At 34.2% G+C, this 13,858-nt stretch overlaps 1 protein-coding gene across 1 annotated transcript in view; it reads left to right on the top strand.

Moving 5' to 3' along the window:
• The first annotated feature begins 213 nt into the window (after positions 1-213).
• Positions 214-13,858, top strand: part of LOC129221481 (uncharacterized) — a 317,098-nt gene continuing 303,453 nt past the window's right edge. The window contains exons 1-4 of the mRNA XM_054855961.1: positions 214-315; positions 1,321-1,440; positions 5,411-5,664; positions 8,262-8,364. Coding sequence (XP_054711936.1) covers positions 261-315; positions 1,321-1,440; positions 5,411-5,664; positions 8,262-8,348 — 516 coding nt within the window. The 5' untranslated portion in view covers positions 214-260 and the 3' untranslated portion in view covers positions 8,349-8,364. The remainder of the gene's footprint in view (positions 316-1,320; positions 1,441-5,410; positions 5,665-8,261; positions 8,365-13,858) is intronic.

Raw genomic sequence — 13,858 nt, forward strand, 5'->3', positions numbered from 1 at the left:
AAATGAGACATACATTAGTATACCCATAAGGATGTATCTCTATGTAGATACAGAGAGCACATCTTTGACTAGAAGTATACTAACCTGTAGATAAACACATGGCCGAAAGTCTTATTAGAAAATTTTCCCACGCTTATCACAGAAGAAAAGTCAAAGTCACATCGAAAGCTCGGCATCAGAAGCACTGATTAGAAACTTTTTAAAATTAAAAAATACCTGAGTCAGTATATTTTTCTCCTCAAACCATCACGTACTTCAAAATGGCAAATTTACGATTTTTGATTTTGATAATAGCTTTCTCCTATTCCATTTGCGGTAAGTGTTTCCAAATGTTTAAAAGATATTTTGTACTAATATTTTCCAAGGGACGTCCATAAAACAAGAGACTTGGCGAAGACTGCACCATTGAAATTTTGAGTGGGAAAAGGGTGTTTTTAGGGGCATTATAAAAAAATTTGGGGAGCTCTCGTTCTTAAGGAGGCTTCTATATTATTTGATGGGTGGATGCACCACAGCTCTTGGAAGAAGTGGGCAGCCCTGTATTATAAATATGCATTCATTCTCTAATACTTTACCAGGAAATAGACCGAAAACTTAATCTGATATATAGTTTAAATTCATCTTATTATTTATGAACATCTTTTAATGCTACTGAATAAGGAATCATACTCACAGCAGTATGATGCATAAAAATGATTCAGTCTCAGATATATTTGACACTATCTATAGCTACTCTTTGGTTACATTTTTTGAACGTGGACGAGTAAAAATCTCTGGGACCGGTCAAATTTTTCTGCGGACCGGTACTGGTCCGTGGGACCACTGGCTGAGATTCGTTGGAATAGATTCTACTGGTAGAGAAATCATTGCACAATCACTCATTTTTTCGGAATACGCGTTTCTTTTGGGCATCCTTACACTGTACTGGTATGCAAAAAGTCACCAATATAGTGACTTCAATAAAGATGTTATTGAAAGTATCCGGATCATTTCACAGTAATTTAGACATTTATGTAGAGTCCGAAACATGACATTTTTTGGCCATAACTTTTAAATTTACTGTTTGATTAGCATATTATTTTATTTTTAGCTTTTCCTACCAACACACCAACTCAAATTAAAATAATGGGCACATCAAACGGTGAATTAAAAAGTTAAGGCAAAAAAGGTCACGTTGCGGACTCGACATAAATGTCAAAATTACCGTGAAATGGCCCATCCGCTATCGACGGCTTTGACTGCAAATACAAAACCAGTCTGATCCATTCTTAAAATAACCATCATAATCTACTCCGCTTCTATGTATGCAATTTCTTTCAGGCATCATGTCGGAAATTTCTCTGACATGTGATTTTGAACGCGACACCTGTGGCTTCACCAACCAGGAAGGGCTCCTCGCTCTGTGGGTTCGGAAGGAAATGAGCCTCGGTGGAAGAGAAGGTAACTTTTTATTAAATTTATCCATTTTATAGTTCGGCTTATGAAAGGTTCGCCTGAGGGACAACATAAATAAGCAAGTAAAATAAATACAACTACTTTGCTGCTAATTTATTTTTATTTATCGTCTGCTGAACTTAGCTTATGTTTTGTCATGAATTTTAACGCCAACAAACTATAGGGGGCACTGCAGCCACTGTCTAATGGCGGATGAAAAAGGAAAAACAAACGCAAGCCGTAGTGTAGAAAATGCTTATAAGCCTAGTAAATTTCGTACGTATGCATGATTTTTTCGCTTTATTCTCTTTAAATTAGTTTTCAAAGTCTTGCGGATATTCTGGGCCGAGTAGAAAGAAACGAGAATTCAAGAAGCATTACTAAACGTCAAAAATTAATGCAAATTACGTAGTTCGTAGTTCTAAGCAGCCATTTCCACCATGTTGAACTCGATATTTATCAATTCTTGATAAAACTAAATAATTATTGTAGCCAGACAAGAATAACAATTAATGCTAGATAATTTAATTATATAAACTTACGAATTATTATCAAAAAAAGATGATACTTCTTTGCCTTGCAAGGTTAGTGCTAATTGTTTTGCATTTGTAGCTGAGTTATTTTTCTCAAACTGTCGAATCGGTTAATTTTAAATCTCTCTGTTTCGAATGTTTCTAATTTCTGATGAGTTTTGATTTAATTATGTCATGCTATGCAAATCATCAACAAAATTCTCACGGATATATGGTGGTAGTTTTCTTTTCAATTGAGCTACCATTATTTCTTTTTACTTATTCAATTCTGTAATATTTCTACCATTTTATTCCACTCATGATAAAAAATAAAAATGGTTTAACTGACATGCGAAATCTCGCCAAGGGTTCTTTGCTCGCACAATACTAAAACTATAAACCTATACAAATTTGGCGAAACCATTCAGCTGAGAATATAAGCAATAAAATAAATTCTCGGTTAAACATTTTTCATTTCGTTCTACGATAATATATTCAAGAAAATATTTTGCATACTGTCCATTCCAACTAAATGCTGCTGTAAAATATGATTAGTTAAATTTATTTAAGATTTTTAAAAAACGAAAAGAAACTCATATTCTTACAAATTCACACAAAACAATAAAAAAATTTACCTAGTGTAACGTTGTTCAAGTTAGTTAATCCAGAGTTTTCTTCTGTTTACGCTTTCACCATTTAACAATCAACTCCCTTTTTAGAAGGAAATAAGGAAAACTAACATTATATTGAGAAGCTCGAGAATACTATTAAGGGACGAAACAATTTCTGTAGCAGAAAGCAATCTAAGGCACATCGAATGCGTTAATAAATGCTCATAACAAACTGCCTATGTTTACCAACAGACACATGTGGAACGCACTGTTTTACCTTTTTTTTTAGTTTTGTAAATCACCGCTTGGAAGCGTATTCGAGCGCTGAAGTTGCGAATTGTAAGTAATGATTTTGAGTAAGAATACCTAAAAAATCAATTATGCTTCAATGTGCCCTCAATTAAAGTACAAGCGTCCCTCGTATAACACGGTACTTGCACAACACGGTTTCGATATTACACAGTACGAAGCTTGAATTTAATGCTTCATGGTTTTGATATAACACGAGGTACATAACAAGGGTACACATCTCTTGATTTACATTATTTCCAAGTCTCGTATAACACAGTTTCGATACAACACGATACATATTGACATGATTTTTACTATGTACATGGTTAATTAGTGTAAAAAATAAGTTAAAAAAATTATTTTTGAAAAAGTTTCGTACAACACGGTTTCGATATTACACGGAACGAATTAACCATGTTATACCAGGGACGCCTATGCTTACTTTTAAATAACAGGTTATGGGCACATTAGCTTGAAAGGATTTTAAATAACTAATGGTGAAAATGTACTTGTATGATAGAGAAAAGGTTAATGAGTGAGTCACCTGATTAAAAAACAGCGAAATTTGGAATTCCATTGGACAAAATTATTATCATTCGGAAAAATTTGAAGTTCCATTCTGCAAATTGAGAATTTCCTCCTAAAAACTAAAGATTGAAAGGTGGTTGGACAGGCGAATTTTCCCCCTTCGAATATGAGAGGTTTCTGGGAACTTTCTTAGCTATTTATTGAATTCTTATTGTCTTGAGAAACATACTTTTATTGTTCTGACTCATGCTGTTCTAAATAAAGATTTTGGTTTTAATGTATCTCACCACTGTAACCAAATGTAGGTGAATCGTTGTAGCAGTTTACGAAACTTATATTTCGGTAAAGAAACGCATTAATTTTCTTTACGGTAGAAGACAGATGAACAAATAAACAACTCCTGTCAGAAGAAAACTCCCTTCACAGCTGTAGTTTCTGTCATTTTGTGAAGTAGTTATTATCAGATCGTTTCTTCTGCCTTGTCTTATAGTCGTTTTTCTCGGTAAAAATCAATGAAACACAAAATTATAACAGCGACCCTGGACGTAATTCATGAACCTTTTCTGTTTACTTATCAGACAAATTGTTTCTTCTAGTTCATTGACTCATTCTCTTTTTGAAGTGAAACTTTTCATGTGAGGGCATTGAAATTGTGATCTAAAAGCTTTTTGTGTGTCGAAATTGACGTAGTTGTTTTATAATTGTTGCCAAAAACAATAAAAAACAGTAGCAATTATGAAGTTAAAATACGTCCGCTTTTTTTTTAATTGTTGCAAAAACCAATAAAATATAATTGTAATTAGAAAGTTAGTTTTGTTAATAAATTTGACAAATTAATTTCTAGTAGTAGAATATTGGGCATTCATGCAAGTCAGGTGCAGACATAACAAGAGGGTGACGTGAGAAAAAACCAGCGTGTGAAGTGAAAGTTAAGAATGTAAAAAAAAAAGAAAATCAGATCTATCGTGTGTCTTTACGGCACACCATCTTTTTTTAAACATTTTTTATGGTTTTCGAACTTTTAACCAATCTGTTCATAAATATATTGATAGCAATTGTATACATAGCACATTGTGAACATAAATGTAATTAGGTACAGGGCAGTCTAGTAGGTAAAGCACTGGACTCGAAAACGGAAGGTCCCGAGTTCGGAGCCCTAACTCTGCAAATACTCATAAACTACTCATAAATAACGGTCGCTAGTAGTTACCACGGTTGCAAAACTGCTGGGGACTTTCCCTCCCGTTCAGAGCTATTCTTAAATTGTGGATATGGTTCTGGCATCAAAAAAAAGGTTAAGTTGGTCTCCTCCCCATTTGGGGCTCTCACTCTCTCAGGAGACAACTCTCTTCTTCCGTAAATCCGTACTCGCTACGCGATTGGATTTTGGGTCTCTCAAGCTGTAATTCAGTTGTAATTCAGTAACAAAAACTCTGTGAATAGCATCATCAATCTTAAGGATGGTAAATAAGTTGGAAAGATATCAGAAAAATACGCTAATTTTAGTTTTTACCGTACCTTTAATACCATATTAAATTTAAAGTATGGTCAATAAATATGTTTCAAAGCAAGAATTCGATCGATAATTGACCGTCCATTAGTTAATGATAAATATTTATGCACGTGTTTCTTTATTACCATTTCTGGTTGATAATTAAACCTTTATTGTTATTGAAATTTTGTTAAATTAGAAATTATTTTTCGCGTTTTTATTAACTAATCAACTTCTTAAAAATATATCAGTAACTTGCTAGTTTTCTAGAGCAACTTATTAGTATGATTTTTGAAAACGCAGAGTTAATGGTCATGATTACAGCTTGAGAGTTTCAAAAATTTTTAATGAAAACACCCATTTTTTTTCTTGCCCAAATTGATCAGCATATTGGAAAAGCACAAACGTGGTTGAAACGATGGGCGTGTGACGAAAGTTGCCGGCGAAAGCAGCAGAACAAAAGAAAACAGAGCATTATAAAGGACCACGCTGTCACTGCTTTAAGCCAGCAATTTAACGTCCGCGAACTGTTTCCTTTGCAGGCAACGTGATGGGGGTGGAGACGAACGGCAGTTCCGTGCAACTGGCCAGGATGATGACGCCCTATTTCGATGACGTGCATGGGACGGTTGACGCATGCCTGTCGTTCGACTACTTCAAGGAAGGAGAGGGCGTCAGGAGCTTCAGTGTCCAGCAGGAGAGAAAATTCGGCATCACTCCGATCTGGCTGCTGAGCAAGCCGGGGCGCGGATGGCAGACGCCCACTGTTAGTGTCGAAGTTGATGAAGACAGCAGGGTAAGCTCGTTCTTCAAAGTTTCTGACTCATACATTTATTCTGCCCTAGAAGGCAAACAGCAGTACAGTGAAATCTGTAAGTTGACCATTTGCGGTGCACTACTTTAGGGGCCAACTTAAACGGGTGGTCAACCTATAGAAGTTGAATTACATGATATGGATCTAATTCTGTGCTTGAATATAGCGGTCAACTTAGACAGTTGGTGAACTTACAAGGGTGGTCAACTTTACAGGTTTTACTATATCCGCAAATTTTCCGCTTTCTTTTTTCTTCTCTCTCTCTTTTTCCCTCTTTTGTAAACTCTCTTCTTAATTCTCAACTTGTGGTCCACGCACAACATAGTGAAAATTAATCTATATCATTTTTATTGTACTAATTAAATTTGTTAAAAGAAAACTTTTGGATTCGTCTCATTCCACCTTGTAGTCTGCCCACGGCTGCTGTGAAATCGGCAGACGTCCAGTTAGAAGTCGATCTGAATGATGGAGAAAAGTAAAAATTTGATGCTCGTGGTTTATTCTTTTAATGTGACTCTGCTTAATCACGAAGCTATTACACATCTGCGAAAGCCGGCATCCCTGAAAACTAATAGCCTCATTTATTTCCGCCTGTAAATCGGATGATAGCCATTCCGTCTCATCGATGGTCAGACTGTATAAATGCTATGAAAATATTACTTCCACCGTATGTGGTCTGCTTAGGATTCGGTCCCAAGTTACGTGATATATTTTAAAGTCAAGTATTGGAAGAAATTAGGTTTCTTTCGCTAGTTTCACGTAAAGCGTGCCTGCCATTCGTTGTAGTTAAACCATGTAACTTGGGCTCTTTGCCAGTTTTTCCTCAACCAATGATTGAACTTGCTCAATCCAGTTACTAATTCCTGCTCTAAGGTTTAGACTATAGCTGGAACCACTCAATTCTTACTCTCAATTACAAATTTTCAAAAATATTTTATCTCAAATAAAAAAATGAAAACATAAGTGCAGTATTGATGGTCAACCTGCTTTGCTTTTATGGGAAAACTAATATTATTAGATAGAATGAGGAAAAAAAAAACGTATTTAAAGCACAAATTAGAAAGAAAATGCTCCAAATAGATATTTCAAACACAATACAGTGAACACCCCACAAGACAGTCGTGTTCAGTCACAATTTTCATGTGTGTTGAGCACTTGTAACACTAATGAAGGGGCTTCGTTATAGCCTTGAACTAGGTATAGTGTGGTTCTCATAACTTGGGTCTTAGCAATATTTACCTCTTTTTAAGTCAAAAAGAAATAGTAGTGTGAGAGCACGTATTTTCGCGAGCCGTATTTTCCGCGAAAACGAAAATATCAGAGACATCGAGAACTGAAAATTTCTCGAATTTTACATGAACAGAAACGAAATTTGAAAAATCTTCCACGAAAAATACTTCGCGAGGCTTTGCCATTACGACAGGCTCGCGAACATTAAAGTATCGCAAAAATAAGCTTTTTCACGGATTGGCACTGAAAAGAGTTTAGATATTGTCCGTTTTCTTCAAGAAGGCACTTGACTCCTTCCTCGTCATGTGGTATCCGATGATTCTATTTCGCTGTTTTCGGCTGAGGGTATATTCGGATCATAGCATTTTGTTGTAAAAGCAGCAGTTTTTAAATGTAAAAATAACAAAAATGACAACAGACAAGTGAAGCAAGTGATGCAAAGGACACTAAAACTTTTTTGCACATTAAAATGCACTCCCAAGTTAAAAAAATTTCTGGTTTTGTCTCCTTCGAAAGCACGTGGATTGCTTACCGATCACCCCCTCCTCGTAAAATGGAACTCTGCGCTCCAGAAGGCGTGGCGAAGTGCCTTCTAGTGAAAAACGGACAATACTCTCGTAGTACATAATTTTGTAAAAGGATTCCAACTGAAACCCGTGGCAATAACACATCCCTTCTTCACTGAACGCCCCAAAAAGAAGTAAGAACAGTGAAATGTCATTACAAAAAACTTCAAGGGAACACTAATTTTGTTAGTTGTAATGAAATTCAAGCAATGTAATGGCTATTAAATCGGGACTGAAAATTAATTTCGTTCAAACGGATATTTCGTTGTAGTAGTATTCGTCGTAACGGGATTTCACTGTACTGTCAAGTTATAGCTAAACGTATCAGAGCCACACTACACATTTCTAGACAGCTAGAAAATCGCCCGTCAAGATCTGACGGGTGAAAATTGCTCCTACATTTGAACGAAGCCATTGCCTGTTTGGTGATATTTGGATAGTTGAAATTTTAACCCTTAACTCCAGTGGATTAACCCTAAACTCCAGTAGATAGCGTTCATTGTTAACTACTTTTTCGTTTCTTCGTTCCCCTGAAATAACACAGTCTTAACAGTATAACAGTTAAGTTGCCGGATCCAGTTCAGCCATGTCACAATAAAGCCTAAATATTACCAAAACATATTAAATTATCACGCCATAGCGCGAGTTTCATTGCTGAGTACGTCAGGAGCGTTACTCGATCGTTGGCTATTCGAATATCCGAATTACGAGTTGAATAACTGTCTTTTGTGCAATGTTTATCCATAAAGCCTTGCGATTAATTGCTTTAAAATTTACTTTCAGTTCTTCTTCGATGCAGTTTTGGACGCTTCTCTGGAAAATACGACATTGGCTATTGACAATATGAAAGTGAAGCTGAGCAAGTGCTGAGACAGTTAACGTAAACAACCCAAAAAATTGAGCCCAGTAAATGTATGTTTAATGTAGAAAACGACGAAATGACACAGAGAAGTAAATGTGGATAATGGCATCAAATTTTAGAAAACAGTAAAATAGAACTAACAATGTGTTGTTACATAATTTTTTTGTCCAATGGAATTGTAAAACCACATTTTTCATACATTAAAAATCATTTCAAATGTGTTTTACCTTTCTGTGAAAATAATTTACGCATTAACCCTTAAAAGTAGTGGTTTGGCAATAAACCCAATTTAGCATTTTAAAATATTGTTAGGACAAATTTAAAATCTGTAGTTGCCAAAAAAAGAAGAAAATGCTCACTGAAGGTGCTATTAAAACAATTTTAAACTTGTAAATGCACCAATCTGGAAAACGAAAATAGATTTCTTTTTTCGGCATTCGCAAGTGTAGGTTTTTTTTTTTTTTTTTAAATTTAAGTGCGCTTGAAAATGCCTACATCTTAATTCTCTGATGAATGAATTTTACTACTACTTAAATCAGGGGTTCCCAACCTGTGGGTCGCGAAACATTTCTTAGGGGGTCGCGACATTATCCAATCATATCATTGCGTAGTTGAAACATTGAAATACATAGAGGAAAAATAGCATCAGTCCTTGAGCGCAATGGCTAATCCAGGAGAAAGGCTATGGGACTACACCCCCCCCCCTCTCATGTTAGAGAACCTGATCCCCTAACATCCTCTAAGATTATCGCAAGTCTTAAGCTTTGGTTAAAGGAGAATATCTTTACACATTTCCACGAAAAAAGTCCCGAAGTCACTACCTCTAATATAATCCAAAATCGTTTTTGGAACTTCAATTTCAAATAATTTCTGTGCGAGGTTCTTTAAACCCCAATTCTTATCCAGAAAGATGTCCTGTAGTTTCCTTTTTAAAAGTTAACTTTTGAAATATTCCAAGGAATTTCGAAATAACTCCGGGGGAGGGGAGGATCCAAATCAAACCTTTTCACTAATGTTTACAAATATGGCCTATAATTGCATTTTTAGAATCGCAAATTTAAAAATTTTCAGGAGGATAGGTGGCTCGAACACCTTTTCTTCTCTTAACTGTAACAAAGATGGCCAGCAACTAAGCTGATTCAGGACATATAATTTTCATTTACGAAAAATTAAGAGAGCATCTCCGATCAATCTTCCCTCTTCCCCATCGTTAAAAATCACATAAAATTTCATTTTTAGGACTTCAACTTCAAGAAACCGTCTTCGAGTTTGAACCGTTCATAAAAGTCCCTGGACTTCTCCTCCTCCGAATATCACCAGAGATCGTGTAAACTGCAATTTTAGCACTACAATTTCGAACAATTTCCAGGGGAGGACCATTGTGAATGTTACACATACTGTAGATTCTTATTGTTAATTCTTTTTCTCCGCTTACATAACGCAATTCTCTTCATTTGATTACTCATATGCTAGTAAAGACACCTCCCCCTTCCCACCACCAAGCATAAATCTAGATTCTCCCGCTATATATTCGTTTAAAAAAAAAATGAGTCTTCCAAACGCCCTCCTCCCAATTTTTTGAGCTCGCGATTACCTTGTTAAAAGAAAATACATTTTTTCACTTCAATGAAAGTGGGAGAAATCCAAATCCCCTGCATTCGCCACTGACAGGACGTATGAATTTTGAAAGTACAGAAATATTTGTTTAACATTATCGAGATTATTATTTTTTTTTTCTTTCTGCAATTGTTGTAGAAATTAAAAAAAAAAAAAAAAAACTATTGAACTTAAATAAAATATCTCAATCACCTTGAGCTATTATGTTAAATATGTGCACTGTCTGTGCCGACGCAGAAACACACACAAACAAACAAACAAATAAATAAATAAATAAATAAATAAATAAATAGATAAATAGATAGATAGATAGATAGGTAGATAGATAAATTGATAGATAAATAAATTGATAGATAGATAAATTGATAGATAGATAAATAGATAGATAAATAGATAGATAAATAAATAGATAAATAAATAAATAAATAGATAAATAGATAGATAAATTGATAGATAAATTGATAGATAAATATATAGATAAATAGATAGATAAATAGATAGATAAATAGATAGATAAATAAATAAATAAATAAATAAATATTGGGAACACAGGAGTTGCGGGATGTTTAGTTATTGAAAAGGGGGTCGCGAAGTGAAAAAGGTTGGGAACCACTAGTACGAAGTAGTAGGATAACGACACCAGTAACAGACAGGGATCCAGTAACAGACAGTCGTAAGTTTGGATTTAAATAATAAGAGTTTTAGGCTGTTAAGGCTAAGAGTTTTAGGTTACTAAAACTGATGTTGTTGCGATCCATGAATAAGGTACAACCATCTAGTGTTAGCGAAGTTGGTATTTACAAGGCAGTGGTGGAAGGATATGAACAGCCACCACGAGGTCTGGCGGTGTCTCATGTTTATTTGAATTTTATAAGTTCTTAGGTCTAAAACTAAAGAACTTTCGCAGATTTTGAAGAGAAAGGAGGAATTCTGTTCATTACTCATCTTTTCCCCATCCGACCTGTCGCTGGGTGTCATCAGAATTATCGGTGTCTGTTACTGGGAGTCGGACCTTTTTTTGAAATAGAGCAAATAAAAATAGAATTAACTAATTCAGAGGATCCAGCAGCCGCCAAACGGTTGATGAGATGTAGTTTCATGAATTGTTTTATAAATCTAACTAGATTCAAAGGCTCAAAACATTAAGTTAACCTGAGAGCGATGTTTTAAGCATGTCTGTTACTATTGCCATTATCTTACCTCACTTTTACAATTATGATGAATGTATTGGGATAGTTGATGGTAAATTATTTGTTGTTTTTTTCCTGTTAAAGACCGATGTTACCAAGAGATTGCTTAACAATAAACCATTCCTCAATTAAACTATGATTTTTCAAAGTATTCTTCTCATGATTCGAACAGACGTTTAAGATCAAAGAACATGTTTTAAAACGTTTTTTAAATAAATCATGCTTTTAAGGGTTAAGTCATCTAAACGATTGAAATAGACTATTCAGTTTTTGTCAAAGTTCTGTTTTTATGAGCCTGAACAAATTTTTAAAATGATTGAATTAACATTGAAATCTAGTTTTTAGTAAAGATACTTATTTTCGAATAAATACAGGAATAATTACATAAGACTTTTTTACGATAAAACATGGTAATAAATTGGGGAAAATTCGACAACTTATTTGCGTTAAACATGGGACTCATATAGGTTAAACATGGATTTGAATCCAAGAACTTTTCCTTGACATGAGATATTTTTTAACTAAGGTATATTAATTAAAAAAAGAAATATATATTATGAAACGCATGGCGTTCTCATTTATTCCAGATGAAATTTATACAGTCCGATAGAGCCGTCGTTTAGATAAAAATAAAAGAAATTCGCATAGACAGAAATATCTTACCAGATTGTACGCCAAAATTACACATTTCCACTATTTCCCAATATTTTTCAGCAAATATACAGGGTGGTTGCACTAATAAAAAAAATTCATTAAACAAAAAACTACTTCGGATTTAAACACAATTTTCTCTTTGTTTTAATCCTTATTTCAAGAAGTGTTTCTTCACAACGAGACCGTGCACACTTCACAGGCCCGGATAACCCATCTGCCATCTTAGGCCCTGACCTAGGGCCGCCTGTCATGGAAGAAAAAGGAAAAAAAAAAACAGCTCGTTGTGGGGAAAAAACGGAATGCAATGCACTATATATATATCGATGAATGAAATTATCTAGAACGGATAGAGAGAGAGAGAGAGCAACCCTAATTAATTCATATTTCTTTATGAATGTCAATCATCAGGGGCACCCAAAGTTTTAATCTTTGGGAGGGGAGAAATTTGCAATTTACCGAATAAAACTCTAAATTTTACCGATTGACAAAATACAAGTATTCGCGCGTATAACGACGCACGTATAACCAACGAAAAGAGACATTAGACATCCTTATTAAAAACAAATTCATTTCCGCTGAAATTTATCCTTTCCCCTTGATACAATAATATTTGTAATATAATAACATTGAAAAGGTTTATGTAATACGATGCATTAAGAATTTGGGATTTCTTTTGGGAAGTCTTTTAAATTGCTTATTCAAATTTTACCAACTCGCTTTCTTGTATGTCTTCTAGATTGGAATCTTTTGATTGATTTTAAACCCTTGACGTATAAAGACTTGACAGAATCGGAAGGCAGTGCATGAAAATAAGTTTAAAATGTTCTAAAGCATTCTAAAATTAATATTAAAGTCGTAATAAAATTTATCGAAAGTGAGTAATTAAATGAATAAGTCAAATAAGCGTCACCTCTTTTAAAACTTTTGTTTTCACTTTATTTGGGACGTAAATCTCTTTTGACAAGCTTGGCACGGTAGACACTTCAACCGATAAGTACGAAGTCATGCTCAAAAACTGTGCTTCAGAAAGATTAGAGTTTCAGTTTAAAGAAACTTTTTTAAACACACATAAAATATATTACAAGCAAAAATATAAAGTAATAATATTAAAGCAAAAAGATGTGATATCTCCTGAAAAACAACACTGTTGTAAGAAATTCCCCGCCAAGAAAACGATTAACTCTACCTTGCAAAAAAGAACGCCTTCATCCTTAATAAATTAATTTTAAATAAAAAAAAACCGCCTTCAAGAAACACAAAGGAACTAAAAAGCAAAAAATAACCGATTACACTTACATACTATTTCCTACCCACACCTAAAAATGAAATTTATTTTACAATTCCAGTACAAAAATCAATTAAACTAATCACCCAATTATAAAATAAATACTGATTTTAATTACTATGAATTATTTTAAATACCTAACTAATTATTTACAATCTCTTAATTTTTAATAACCTTTTGAAGTCGGGGCCTCCTATAAACTACTACCTAACGTAACTGACAACCCACTGATCCTGAATTAAACACTAATTTAACTGAACACGAAATTAGTCTTTAAAACTAAACCTACTCAGATACATTAGGTAGTAGTTTACAGGAGGTTTTTGTCTTAAATTCCCCTTGAATTTAACACTAAATATATTTCAAAACTGAAATATTAAGAAAAAAAAAACTTTGATGACTAAATGAAGTTATTTATTAGCAAAAAAAATTATAATAAATTAATTAATTCAACTATTTTTGTAGCATTAAATGAATTTGCATTTAATTCACTGATTTGCTACATGAGTAAGAAATACATTAGTAAGACAAAATTAAAATTAGTAGGCGGCGCCGTGAAAATCAAACCCCGATGCGAGAGAATTATATACGTATTGTTCAAAACAAGATATCTCCGTCGAAAAAATGTACCGTTCAAGCCAAAACCACGTGAGCTCCTGTGACGTATCGCACAATGACGAAAGCTGGTCTAGGTAGCCACAACGTTTGAAATTTAAAGTTTCTTAGATTTCTCCGAGACACCTCAACAGATCCAGACAAAATTAACATGGGA

Source organism: Uloborus diversus, chromosome 4 (assembly GCF_026930045.1).
Source record: "Uloborus diversus isolate 005 chromosome 4, Udiv.v.3.1, whole genome shotgun sequence".
In the NCBI taxonomy this organism is placed as follows: domain Eukaryota; kingdom Metazoa; phylum Arthropoda; class Arachnida; order Araneae; family Uloboridae; genus Uloborus; species Uloborus diversus.